The sequence below is a fragment of the Eucalyptus grandis genome, chromosome 5 (genome assembly GCF_016545825.1).
Source record: "Eucalyptus grandis isolate ANBG69807.140 chromosome 5, ASM1654582v1, whole genome shotgun sequence".
NCBI classification, from domain to species: domain Eukaryota; kingdom Viridiplantae; phylum Streptophyta; class Magnoliopsida; order Myrtales; family Myrtaceae; genus Eucalyptus; species Eucalyptus grandis.
In genome coordinates this window covers 5291472-5305611 of record NC_052616.1, presented here as the reverse complement: position 1 = coordinate 5305611, position 14140 = coordinate 5291472, and the positions used below count along the sequence as shown (strand labels likewise).

At 39.6% G+C, this 14140-nt stretch overlaps 2 protein-coding genes across 2 annotated transcripts; one reads left to right on the top strand and one right to left on the bottom strand.

Moving 5' to 3' along the window:
* The first annotated feature begins 3728 nt into the window (after positions 1 to 3728).
* Positions 3729 to 9286, top strand: LOC104443631 (GATA transcription factor 26). Its single transcript, XM_010057123.3, has 8 exons — positions 3729 to 4313; positions 5846 to 6217; positions 6447 to 6876; positions 7176 to 7245; positions 7497 to 7600; positions 7800 to 7986; positions 8069 to 8180; positions 8621 to 9286. Exons 1-8 carry the CDS (start codon positions 4274 to 4276, stop codon positions 8929 to 8931), a joined length of 1626 nt encoding a protein of 541 aa, XP_010055425.1. The 5' UTR covers positions 3729 to 4273; the 3' UTR covers positions 8932 to 9286.
* Positions 9287 to 9742: 456 nt separating this feature from the next.
* Positions 9743 to 12261, bottom strand: LOC120293299. The gene is made up of 2 exons (XM_039312382.1): positions 10611 to 12261; positions 9743 to 10419 (listed from the first exon to the last, which is right to left on the bottom strand). The coding sequence occupies exons 1-2, from the start codon at positions 12091 to 12093 to the stop codon at positions 10250 to 10252; spliced, it is 1653 nt and encodes a 550-aa protein (XP_039168316.1). The 5' UTR covers positions 12094 to 12261; the 3' UTR covers positions 9743 to 10249.
* Positions 12262 to 14140: the final 1879 nt, after the last annotated feature.

Genomic DNA, 14140 nt, shown 5'->3' with positions numbered 1-14140 from the left:
GTATTAATTTATCTTATTCTTTGTTATAAATCAATGCAAAAAAAAGAAATTATATTTATTGTTGAAAGCCAATTCCTTAGCATCTTATAGTTGAAATAATGATGTTATTCACATAACATACACACATGAAGAGCTTAAAGTGAATTAACTAGATAGATATAGATTTTCATTGGTCAGACTAAATATGAAAGTATTTTAGTGAACGGGTTGGTTCAGTTACGGATTAGGTCAAGTATAGGTCATTAAATTTGTATTACATTAGTGATTCAATTTGGGTTGAGTAATTTGGGTCAAACTACTTTTGACTCAACCCAAATTGACTTAATCACTCATTTGATGGCTCTAATCATATTAAATATGTTTAGGACCTTTTAGATAATTTTCCATTCTTCAACTGGACTTGAAAAGAATGGAGATTGACGCACTTAGATCGGTTTAGACAGGAACAATAAGAGAACTCGAACATGGGCTAGGTTGGAATTCGAAGTGACTAGATAAGTTGTTAAGAGAATAGAATATATAATAAACCAAAAGTGCAAAGAGAGGTCATAATGGTATGGTCAGTGCGTTGCTCATGATTCCATATTTAAACGTCTATAAACTGGATCTCGGATCTACTTAAGTTCTCCCAATTATTAAATATATAACTATATGATATATATACATATACACATATGGGAATACGGTATTTTCGCAATATTTCTAATTGCTTTGTTCACTGTTTCTATTTGAAATAATTTTTTAGGGAAATCATATCGTTTACACCGAGTTGAAATATATGATATGTCAATGTCTCTAGTAAAATAAACTATAAGCAATCCCCTTTATATGAAAAAAAGAATGTTCTAGAGAGGTACTCCGAAAATAAAAATTAAAAGGCAGAAGTACCTCTTTTCCCGGCCTAACTTGGCAGATCAGTAGCTAATCGGACCAATTTTTTGTTTCAAATCATAAATTACAAGATCTTTTTGGTGATGCATTTTCATTATTCACGAATTACTTTGAGTATATGTTTGTAAAAGAATCGACTTGACTTATACACTCTATTTTATTTTAACCAAATAGGACAATTGCAAAGTTCAACTTTGCTTGCAATTCTCTCATTTGAACATTATTTTGACCTCCCACCACCAAGAACTTTCATGAGTTAACGCCATAACAAGTTTCGGTCATTACGCAGTTGATATTTATGTTATTTTAATAAGCTTTAATCTAATTGACACATTCAGAGAAATAGAATGATCGGGATGCATTTTCTTCCTCCACAAAAATATTTAAATGTTTTATGTATTAATTATTTTAAGTGATATAATCGATTATTATTAAAAAAAAAGTATTTTTGGTTACGGAGTTTAGGCGGCGGCTTATTAATCTTTATAGTATATTGTATTTTATTTTTTAGTGACCGGGACTTCAAGGGGTGTGAACTTCTCATGTCGTGGCGTGCCTCAGATCTTGACATTGATGTGGTTAGTGCCGTACATGAAGATGCGGGAGAATGACGCAACGAGGGAGAGATCTCGACCAGGCCTGGCCCCCGACTCAGTTTGGTCAAACGTGCCAACCCCTTTGTGCACGGCATTGGACCTTAAGAAAGCAAATTTCATCCTCATCCTCACCCTCTAAAATACTTCCTTTATTCATTTCATTGAGATGTGTGTTGAGGGACAAACGATAGGTTCCTACATAACTTGGAGACAACCATCTTCTCATTACGAGAAAATGATATAAATGACTATTAAATTTCGACTCAACGTGTAATATGATTTTTGAATTTTTAATTTATTTGGTGTGGTCAACATGTAATGTTATCTCCAAATTGAATTTAGTTCCTAGACTTGATAATTCATGAACCAAATTGAACTAGAGGTTTAATAATTTAGGAATTAGATTAAACATTTCCTAAAAGTTTTGAGACCATATTACATAAATTAAAGATTCTGGAGCCACATTACACATTAGATTAAAATTCAATGACACATTGCATACCAAATTAAAGTTCATAAACTGTTCGTGTAATTATGCCGTCCATCTTCTTGACAAATCGAAAAGCTGGGAATGGCCCTAGCATGGCTATCCTTTTTAAACTTTATTATCATGGTGGTGACCAAAACGTCGTCTTTTTAAGATTGTGAAAAGAATCGCAATCAACCGGTCTTTATCGAGGTGTAAGAAACTCACAATTCATTTATCGAAACAACATCTTGAATTGTCATCTTAAGCCAATTAGAATTCGTGAATTCCCCATTGGATTACATTTTGCCCCTTTCTTTAAGTTATTTGACATATCTTGTGAAACCTAAGGAAGCCTTCAACGTGCCACGTGGCGTGTATTGGTCAAACCAATGAGATAACCCACTTTATGTATAACTGGTCTTGCTTGCTTGTCCTTTCTTCCCCCTTTCGTGCCCTTTCAATGTTCTTCGGTATGCCATTGTTGAGAAAGTCATACATAGGAGGTCTAAGACACCTAGAAGATAGTTGGTCGCCTTTGTCCTTCGCAAGATCATGGGTTCAATTTACATTTCGCACCACGGCATACCTTACTGGAAGAGATTTTGCAACTTGCCGACATCTTAATTACGATGATGGGCTCAACTATCTCAATCTTTCGAATTGCAAGGTGGTTTGGAGCAAGTATGGCTTAGACTGAATATTCGACAATGGTCATTGAGAAATGTTAACATGTAGAGAAGTTGCTAGCATCGGTTGCTCGTTCCTGTATTGCATCGATAGAAGGAATATTATATATAAAGTATAGAAAAATCCATGAAGACGAAATCAACCCAAGTTGCCTTATTCAATGTTCTTTCATCGTGTTTGTATCTTTTATCATTTGTTATCTTTCTCTGAAAGCAAATTCTTGAGAAATAGCTATCGGGTGGTGATTTTTTCAAGATAAAGAAAACACAAAATAAGAATTGTTCTTGCTGTAAATATTTCTTTAGATTAAACAATTTTTTTATTTTGTAAAATGCGTTCAGATTAATCCTTAGCAAAAGAAGAAAAGTACATAACAAATAATAGTCCAAACCTGCGTTCTTTTCTTTAGTATATTTTGCTTTTACCGAATCACCCTTTGACCCGTTACCATACTTAGGCGTTAAGGTTCTTAAGCTTTGATGCGAGAGCATGGCCCATAAAAGACACTAAAAAAAGGGCTAAAACAAAACCCACGACCCAATTGTTTTTTTTTTTTTTTTCACTTAGTCGATTTTATCAAGCGATTTGATTTAATATATATCAAGATCGCGTCGCATCATACAAATTAAAAAAGTCACCCGCTTTTCCCTTAAAGAGAAATTTAAGACACGAAAGAGCCAATTAATTTATGCCCTTCCCTTTGTTTTTTTAACTTTCCCATCGTCATCTAACAATGACCTGTCCCTTGCTTCACCATCGAAATTCACCCGCATCTATTATTTGTGATTACTCGGAATTACATTTATATGATAGGCACGAAAATTATAATCCATACCTAATAAAAGTCAATCGAATTATCTCGGGATTAGATTTCAATGGATTAAGTGGGCAATTTAATCAATCCTTATCTTGACTCGTATTAGAAATCAAGGATCTAAAAAGGCAAAAGAACAAGCTGATTAACCAAAAAAAAGAAAAAGAAAAAAGAGTTCATCTTCATCATGTGTCATATTTTTAAAATAGTGAAAAGGGAAGGAGGAGAAGAAGAGAAGGTGGTCATTGGTCATGTACACATAGAAACGCCCACTCTCTCTCTCTCTCTACCTTCACCTATTTCACCTCCCTTTTTCCACACCCATTAATTAGATTCCTTCACCCATTGAACTTATACGGGGGGATTCCCAGCTCTCTCTCCATACCCAATACCCATCTCAAATCTCCTCACTCGCCCTTGACTTTCCTCCATTCTTTTTTTCTTTTCTTTATTTTTTTTTTCTGTGTGGAGGGTTGCTTTTGGGTTTGATTTATAATCTTGGCACCCACCCAATACATAAAAAGAACTTTCAGGACTCTTTCTCCATCTCTCTCGGGTTCTTCAGTCCTCTGCAAATTTTTCTTGCTTTTGTGTATGTTCTTGGTTTGTCCCCCCTTGAATTGCTCGAGTTGTATATGCGTTACAGGGCCTGGGGGAGGATTGATCAGTTTTTTTCTTTTTTTGGTTTTTAATTTGGCTTTGTGGGTCGTTTCAGATTTTTCTGTCAATAAATTTGGGCTTGCTACTGTTTTTCTCTGGGTTTTCTTTGGAATTTCTGATTTTCTTCTCGATTAAGATAGAGAGAGAAAGAGAGAGATGGTTAAGCAGGGGCCTTGCTGTCACTGTGGAGTTACAAGTGAGTTCTTGTTCCTCCCATTTTTGGCGTTTTTGAATTATAGTCTTGGGGGAAAAAGAAAGTGAGGTGCTCTTGTCTTGATCCTGCATATGCAGAAAGTATGATTATATAGATGTATCAGCTGAACAGTTGAGAAGAAAAAGAGCATACCCATGTTCAGACATTATAAGATTGATATTTGGTGTTGTTTGTGTGGTTCTGTTTGAATATAATTTGGGAAAATGAGGGGAAAAAACACCGGTGTTATTGTTAAAGTTTGATGATTACATTAATTTGAGTTTGACTATCCCAATTCATTGATCTAAATCTGTGTATCTGTTGAAACTTCCGTGATTTTATTCGGGTCTCTTGGATGGTATGAGTAGTTGTCAATTGTGTAATCAATTAATTAGTGATGCAATACCCACCCCAAAGCTGTTGAGGATCTGCAGAAGTCTCAGTACACTAATATATAACTGAAATAAATTGATTCCTAATGAGTTTACCTGCAAACAAAATTTTCTGCTAAAATCACATTAGACTTTCTAGTGATGTTTGATCTGGGCCTTCCAGATTAAACTCATTCTCTCCATGACTTATCCAAGATGTCTTGCCCAAGGGCCAGTTGCTCTGTACCGTTCTGCTCGTGCAAGTTGTCACTAACTTCACTCTTAGCCCCATCAAGATGTAATTATAGTGTCCTGATTTAATTGGTTAGAATTTGTGACAAGTAATGAGGTGATCTCCATATTATTGGAAGTTATCTGACAATGTAATACTGATTCCTCATTAATCTCTACTTGGGAAACCATCACGAACTTATCCATTGTGGATCATACTAATAGGTGCCTCTGAAACAGCCTATTCCTGGAGTTTGTACAGATCTTCTCTCTTAATACCCTGTTGGGTTCAGTTGTCATAGCTCCATTTAAAAACAAGCTTGAAGTGTCAATGCAGATTCACCCTTTTCAGCATACTGGGAACATGTTTGTTTCATTCAGCTAATTTATGGTTTTCTTGAGCTGTGACAATTTGCTGGGACAAGTCCTTGGAGTTCAAGTTGGGGGCATCTTGAGTTGCTCTTTTGTTGTATCCAATATTAATCTCTATAATGGTCTACGAGGGTGATTTCTGCGTGCTCTTCTGCTTGCCTGTGTGTTTAATCACACTTTAAGAGTATTTTACTGGGGCATTCATCATGTTTTAGGGTACTGCATGCCACATTGAATTACATCTCTTGCTTTGCCTAGCAAATGTTAAATGTTGCTGTGCTTTTAAAGTGATCTGGAGTGGACATTAGAGTAATGATAGTAGAATAGACAAATACTTTTGCCCTTTCGACTTTCCACTTTTACACTTTCCCTATGGTTATTGATATGATAAGTCTCATTCGGTTCAATTTGAATAGTTGGGCACTTCTTGACATCTTGTATGCACAGAAGCATTTCTAGTCCTCAAACAACAATCCTCCAAGTACACTGGCACTATTTGCTTGTTCTTTGCGGGGACATATACTTCTTTGGAGTTCTCATGATATCTAAATGTTGCTATAGGCACACCTCTTTGGCGAAATGGACCTCCGGAGAAGCCAGTACTGTGTAATGCATGTGGTTCTCGATGGAGGACAAAAGGGACGCTGGCCAATTATACCCCTCTCCATTCTCGAGCGGATCCTGAAAACTATGAAGACCACAGAGTTGCCAGAACAAAAAGCATGTCTGTGAACAAAAAGAAGGAAGTGAAGGTGCTTAAGCGAAAGTATGATAGTGAAAATACTACTGTAAGAGGAAATTCACATGAATATAGTCAGAGTTTCCATAAGTTTGCAGATGATGATACTAGTAACTGGTCTAGTTCTGGATCGGCTCTTTCCAACTCTGAAAGCTGCGCACAGTTTGGTAGTGCAGATGCCAGTGATTTGACAGGTTGAACTTTCAAACAAAAGCTAGTCTTCTCCTTTTCTTGTGCTCAATTCGTTACCATTCAAACTCAATCCGACCAAGTTCCCTTTTATTCTCAGTGAAGGGATTGACAAAGCGAATAGATGTCTTTATTCTGCATAATGCAAATAATTGGCAGTAACGAGAATGAACATTGACCCCTCTCTTCAGTTAGCTGAGTAATGCTAATCATATGTGCCACTCAATTTGTTAGGTCCAGCTCAATCGGTTGTATGGGATTCATTGGTGCCTTCCAGGAAGAGGACATGTGTGAATCGTCCAAAGCCATCTGCAGTTGAGAAGCTTGCCAGAGATCTGCACACTATATTACATGAACAACAGTCTTCTTGTTTATCTGGATCCTCTGAAGAGGATTTGCTTTTAGAGAGTGAAACTCCGATGGTTTCTGTTGAGATTGGACATGGATCGGTCCTCATCAGACATCCGAGTTCAATAGCTCGAGAAGAAGAATCTGAAGCTAGCTCTCTTTCAGTTGATAACAAGCAGTTGAAAATAAATGATGTACATTCTCATCCTCTGACCATTCCTGTACATAACAACAAATGTGTAAATCTTCCAAGTTCAAAAGCACAGACTTTAGAGAGTCCTTTTGGGCAAGGGAAGGAACAAGGGCAGCTTAAGAGGTAACTTAACTCATTTTTAATCATAAAATTGGAAGAACTAATGATGATTTCATGGCATCCTTTATTAAACTCACATTTAGAAGTTTTAAAGTCTTCAAGTGCAAGGAGCAGTTTCTCTCTCTGGAATTAATAAAAGAGTGTAGGGGTCTTTAAATTTTGCATTCTGCTTCTTTCATACAAGTAATGTAATAATACATGCTCCGTACTGGAAAATTGTCTTTTAGGTGAAAGATGGTCTAGAAGAGGGACAAAATAAGTAACGATCCATTCTTAACATTTAATTTATTGTTGCATTGCAGGGACAAGTCCCAGCATGAAAAGCTGCGCATGTTAGGAACTCAAAGTTTACTAGTTTCTATTGAGCTTAGAGTAAGTGACATGATACTGCTTTCTCATAGTAACACTATGGAAATTTTTGCACACTTTTGTAGCTCTTTCTTATATCCATCAGATTATTTTATCCAACCCATTAGTAAGTTTAGGTTGCTACATGTCCATTGTGGCTTGGTGGTGAACTGATGATGAACCTAATCTTGGTCCATTGTGCAGATTGGTTGACTCTATTTGAAGAAACTTCACATTCATTGAATGCTCATCCTGTCTTCTTATGATTGGTGTAGGATGTCTTAAACTTTGATCAGTTTGTCAAATATTTGACCTATGAAGAGCAACAACAGCTATTGAAGTATCTGCCTCAGGTTGATAGAGCAAACTTTCCAGATAGGTTAGCATTCTTTTTACAGTTTCCGGTTAATTTTTTGTGTGCTAAGGTATCACGATGATCTCTGGCCAAAAACATAAGAGAAAGAAACACAAACAATGTACTGTGTCGAATTGTGATTGCTAAAGGGCAGTCAAGGACTTCTGGCTTTCATTCTTTCATGCTGGTGCTCTTATTAACATGTCTTTGCTTGCACGTGCAGTCTCAGAAGCATGTTTGATGGTGCTGCATTCCTTGAGAACTTATCTTCTTTTCAGCATCTGCTTGCTGAAGGGTTGTTTGATGCCTCATTGTCTGTGGCAAAAGAGGAAGACTACAAGACTCTAAGGAGGCTTGTGCTGTCCGACTCGATCAAGTGCAAATGGGTCGAACATTTCCACCAAGTCAAGGTACAATGAAACTTATGTTTTGTCATCCATAAATGTGGAGATTGTGCATGATAATGGCATTCTAACAATGATCTTGCTGCAGAAATGTAAGGGTGGTTCTGTAAAGCCCAGCTCTCAAGGAGGTCGTGAAACTGTATCTAGTAATTTAATCAAAGGAAATGGATTACATGACATTCAGAAACAGAAGTATACAGGTTGTCCTCATCTTCTGGCACTTGTGTGATTTAATTAGATAGAGGGAATTTCGTAGTTCTTCCAAATTCCATCACAGAATGGAAAGCTTTGGTTTGCCGAAGTATTGTTGTGCTGCAAGAAGAAAGACTCAACTGAAGCTAATGGAAAAATTACTATCGTATGGCAATAGAATGATAAGCTAACAGAAGCTCAAGGACATAAAGTTTATCCAGAAGTAGCTTTGGCAGTGGCATCTGAATCATATCCCATTAGTTAGTCCTTGTGCAGCAATTTCTATAATTATTTGCCCAATGATATACACGTGTCAACCATGAAAACTTATAATCTTATGTAGGTGACTATCCTGTTATACCTCAGAGAAAACTGATCAGCTTTGCTTCTTGAATTACTTAATTGATATATGATGTTTGGCATTCTCATGAGATTTTCTGTATTTCAGATGTAAATGCAAAAATGAAGAGCCCCAGAAGAATAATCATGGGTGGAAGCTCCAAAAACAAGGAAATCGCAGAGAGTGATGGATCTTGCTTCAGTCCAAGAAGCCTATTTGCAGTGCCTCCTGATGGTGGTGCTCTTTTGCTAGATTCTTTACATGTCACTGATGATAACTCTGAGCAGGATCTGCTGCTTGATGTGCCATCAAACAGCTCATTCCCACAAGCAGAGCTCCTCCGTCCGGCTATGAGCTTTGTCTCCCAGCAGGCAAGCACCAGCAGTAGCTCACTGTACCCACAGCTTGTTTATCCCTGATAATGTGGCATCACCGAAGCATTCGAGCCTTATATATATATACACCCTTTTGGGTAGAGTGGCTTCTTCGGTCGTGCTTGTTGAACAGGAGGTTAAATCTTTCATGAGGTTTTGTGGTTGTTTTTCATCACCGTCTCCTTTCAACTTGGTATATTAAAGGGATGAACAGAGGTGCTCTTTCGTATAGGACAGATGATAGGTGGCAGCGTATACCTCAGGATGCAAATGGTGATGACTTATAATTCCTGGATATCTTTTATCAACCTCAGTCACTTATTGCACAATCTTTCAGTTATTAGCCTTACGTATCATGCTAATTGAAGAAAACCGAGCAGCAGAATGATCATTGGCTTTAGTCGAGGGTATCTTTACAGAAGTTGGGAGTTTGCAGGTTCTTGGATAGCTGATTGCAAAATCAACATGAGTATCTTCATCTCTATCTTGTTGGAGTTTTCTCATTACTGTTCTTTTAGCATGCGAGAAATTTGCTGCCAGGACGATTCGCGGTATTAGATAGCAAAACATCTATGGAAACTAGAGGAATTTAGCGAGTCTGATGGCTAAGCGAGGTTCGCGCTTTTATAAAATTTGTATCCACGATTAATCAAAAGTACCAAGCCAAGGTCTCAACCCGTTATGATGGAACAAATACCGGCTGCAGACTTGTCATGATCTTGAACAAGACTATCAAGTTCTCTGTGACAAGCATGCATGTCAAGGTCGTGGACATGAAATGTCAGCAATTTATCTTAGATACTAATTGTGTTGCTTGAAGCCCCCTAAAGGAGGCAGCGATTGTCACATTATGGTCAAGCTCAAAGCACGATAATCTCAATAATCTAAACTTTCTGTATTCATAAAGCCGTTGTACATTCTGCATTCATTTACGAGAACAGAACAAGATAAACATACAAAAGCTGTCTATACATAGTCTTGCAGTCCTCTTGTAGAGAAGTTCCTCTGAGCAGCATCTAGTTCACCGGATTTAATTGTATTAGATTTCCAGGTCTAGCAATCTGTATCTTCATCTTTTCCAGGTTAAAACGGTTCATTTCTGTTCCCGAAAGAGTACCTCCAACGTCAAATCAATTATTTGCCAGAAGAAAGTCAAAGTCATTGGATTGAATCTACCGCATTGGACCAATGTCCACTAAACGGTCAAATCACCATGGAACAGCAGTGCAAAAATCCCAAAAGCCCCATCCGAACTATTCATCCTCCACCTTTTTCTTCTGCTCTGTACTCCCTGTCCCGTGACCATACCGGCATGGGAAAAGTCAGGCCACGACTCTTCACAATATGCATAATATTGGTATTTTCAAGGGTACGATCTCCATGAGTTCCCACGATCATATTCAAAACATCCAAAAGGTTCACATCCTTCTCTATCAAAGGGAAACAAGCAGGCGGCCGTAGCTGCGATTCCGCATCCTTTTCTTTGCCTTGCCCCTGAATTGACGATGGCAATTTCCTCACTCCTCGAGAATCCTGAGGAGAACCGGCGACATTATTATTTACACCAACACCCTGAAATCTTTCGACATCCACACTTGCGTTTCTATTTATCTGCCCTTCACAATTATTGCATCCTTCAGTTTCATGCCTTTCCACATTCCTCATTCTATTCCTTTCAATTTCTGCAATTTTCCTGCCCTTGTTATGCAAATTAGAAGTCTTACCTGTGTATCTGAAACTTTCAATGTCCTCTATGCTCTTCCAACCCGATTCTTTGCAAGCAACTCTTTGTCCATTATCAGTAGCAGGAACTTCTCTACCGATCACTGTGCCCTTGCAACCTCTATCAACTTCATTAACCGTAGAATTATCCTGGACCGAGTACTCTCTGGACAGTGAAGCACCGTCTCTTTCTTTGCTCTTCAGACCCGTTTCTTCGGAAGCATATCTTTGGCCATTAACGATTGCAGGAACTTCTCTACCAATCACTGAGCCCTCAGTACCTCTATCGACTTTATCAACTGCTAAATTATCCTTGACTGAGGCTACTCCGGACAATAAACTTTCCATGCTCTTCTGCCCCAATTCCTCGCAAGCAACTCTTTGTCCATTATCAGTCGGGGGAACTTCGCTCCCAAGCACTGTACCCTCAGTAACTCTATTGACTTCATTTACTGCTGAACCATCCTTCGTTGTGTGCTCTCTGGCCAATAAACCGCCGTCTTCTTCTGTTCTCTTCTGTCCCGATTCTTTACAAGCAATTCTTTGTCCGTTATCCATTGGAGGAACTTCTTTATCGGTCACTGTGCCCTCAGGATCTCTATCAATTTCATTAACTGCAGAATCATCGTTCACCGTGTGCTCTCTGGACAGTAACCCGCCGTCTCTTTCTTCAACCTCCAAATCCATGATCCTTATGTCATTAGTACACTCGACCCTCAAATTCAACTTCCTTTTCCGTGAACTCCCTTCGCAAACTTCAGCATCTCGCTGCAAATCAGACCCGTAATTCTTCAAATTTTCCACAGATTTCACCAGGCTCTCCCTGATTTTCTCCTTCACTACCCCTAAAGGCGCATTTGGAGCCTCCAAACGCAACTTTATCTCTAAAATTCTCAAACTTTCAGCAGGATTAGCAGTCGAGCGATCTTTCGAAGCTGATGATACCCCCAAAGTTTCTCTACTCCTAACTTTCACCACCGCAGGACTCCCCGAACATCTCATCCTCTTCGCTGGAGACTCCCGCAAACTCTCACCGGAAGCAGGCGTCCTCACCTTCTCTACTTCTCCGCTCGAAAGGCCGAGGTGGGACTCGGAATCCACTCTCTGCGTCATTTCCAGCTCCACCGAGAAACCCAAATCCGTGTCCCTGCCCAGATCGACGGCCCTACCGCTGTCCAAGCCACCCCAATCGACGGCCGCCGCGTCGCCTTCGTTCGCGGAATGCTCGGGCGGCGTGTGGTAGACGTCCTCCTGAGGGGCGGTGCTCCCGTCGTTCCGCGCGCTCTCCGGCAGCGAGACCATGAAAACCCCCGTCGGATCGACGGACGGCTCGCCGGCCTCCTGGGTCCCCACATCCCCGTCGCCTCCGCCGGCGGCGCCCGCCGGTTCCGGCTCGCCGGCGAAGCGGCAGCTCCGGAGGAGCCGTTCTTGCGAGGGCGGGACGAGGCAGTGCTCGACGATCGAAGCGAACGGATCGATTTGCATGGCTGGAGGGAACCGATTCGATTCGATTTCGCTGCGAATCGAAGTATGGCCGGCGATTTCAGGGAGGATGCATGGAGGATTTGGATTTCTAGGGTTTCTGCGTCGTCGACGGAAGTTGCAGTTCCCCGGGGCAGAAGAAAGTTCCCGCTCTTTCTTTTCCTGTTTTGAGGTCGGATATAATTGTTTTTCGCGTTTTTAGTTTTTGGGACAAAATGCAGAAATAGAATTTTTTTTTTTATAATTTAAAGACATTGCCTGTACAGAAAATAAAGAGTGCTGGCATGGACTTATCTTTTTGAAACATACCAAATATCAGAATTTTGAGGGGGAAAAAAAACCTTTTGACCGTAATAAACAGAGCCCAAAATTTATATTTTCGAAAGGATTCACGTAGTGAGCTTTTTTATTCATCTAAATTATTGGTGCTAGAATGGTACTTAACTTTATTTTGGACTGTTTTTATAAATTGGACGAGAGTTTAGTTAAATAATGACAATTTATTAATGCACAATGCTCAATTACCAGCAAGTGGCTTTCTAAGGCGTATTGGCTACAGTTTTTAGGTGTAGTGCTTTTGATTTCACATTTAGTTTTCATATGTATTAAACGCGAAAGCTTTATAAGAAAACGACTTAAGAAAATAACTTTTTTTTATATCATTTCGTACATCCAGTGATAGCATTGCGTGATAAATGACACAGTAAAAATAAATATAATTAATTAGGAGCTAGCAATTTTTTTGAAATTCAAATAAAAAATCAATTGAGATGCGTATATATATAATTATAATACCTGACGCATGATTACTTTGGCTCCCTGAAACTAACTTCCAACTGATTTCATTTTGCCGCGAAACCCAACCCGCTAAAGCTCTCTGCCTCTGTCTCTGCCTCTGCCTCTGCCTCTGTCTCTCTCTCGCATGCATGAACTTTCGAGTCTTCACTCTCCGTCTCCGATCACCATCGACATCCCTCGCGTTCGACTCCATGATTCCTCTTAACAAGGCGGCAATTGCTTCCTTTCGTCCACTCTCAGGCGTGCACATTCGTTCTCCTACTCTGTCCATACTTCTCTCCCCTGCTCCGATGTTTTCTTTGATCGATTCGATGACGTGCCAGTACCTTCCGATTGAATTTTCGTTTTGAAAGTTTTTGTGGGTTTATGTACGTCGGGGTACGCCCAAGGCGCATGGATCGATTGGAGATTTTTTAGGGATGAATGGAAACTCGACATATGTCGGGTAGGGCTCAAGAAGTCAGGAGGAGCGGGTCTTTGCAAATGGCTTTGTTCCGGGTCTGATTCGCGCTGCGAATGCTGATGCGATCCCCATTCGTTTGGGGGATCATGACGTATTTTTTTGGCAATCTGCATCTTGTTATGTGCTATATGTGTGCCAATGGAGTCTGGCTTTGTACTGTGAATTTTGCTCCAGTCAAGAAAGTTCGACTTCAGACTTCATATTGGGTTTCATCAATTGAAAAGCGGGAAAGCTAGCCATAAAGGGCAGCATGCTATCGCCTTTATGATTTTCTTTTAGCTATCTTCAGAGATCAAGGATAGGATGATGGCAAGTTATCTTTCAATCTTGCAATCTGAAATGTAATTTGTTAGGAGGGAATAATTGCTAAATATGTCATCTCCTGTTTTCAATCTTTTTATCAGTCACATGGTTGTTCTGTGCTTTTCCTGTTAATGTACTCTTTCTTTTTCCTCTGTTGCATAGTTTTGAATGCGGCACTGAATTTTACGTTGAAGGCAAAAGCCGGAACTAGTCAACCAAGAACTGTTGCATCGGTTGATGGGGATATCCCAAAAGGGAAAACAGTATCATTAGCTATGACAATGGTGAAGGGATGCTGGTACAACAGAGTTTGAGTGGCGGAAAGTTTCCACTGTTCGTGATTGTCCACCAGGATGTAGACCTTTTGCTCTGCAAATTTCTTTTTGGAACCAGCAGCTGATGCAAGTGACGTCAACAGCATTCGGGAAGGAGGACGATACGGCCGAGACTGTTCATATGTTCATGGGAGGTTCTGAAGTTGGAACT

Bases quoted from the DNA above. Each gene is read 5' to 3' on its own strand.
- LOC104443631 (XM_010057123.3), top strand. From the start codon at position 4,274: ATGGTTAAGCAGGGGCCTTGCTGTCACTGTGGAGTTACAA. The intron at 7,246-7,496 runs GTAAGTGACATG...TGATTGGTGTAG, and splicing joins TAGTTTCTATTGAGCTTAGA to GATGTCTTAAACTTTGATCA. The intron at 8,181-8,620 runs GTTGTCCTCATC...TCTGTATTTCAG, and splicing joins TCAGAAACAGAAGTATACAG to ATGTAAATGCAAAAATGAAG.
- LOC120293299 (XM_039312382.1), bottom strand. From the start codon at position 12,093: ATGCAAATCGATCCGTTCGCTTCGATCGTCGAGCACTGCCTCGTCCCG. The intron at 10,420-10,610 runs GTAAGACTTCTA...GGTTCTCCTCAG, and splicing joins TGAAAGTTTCAGATACACAG to GATTCTCGAGGAGTGAGGAA.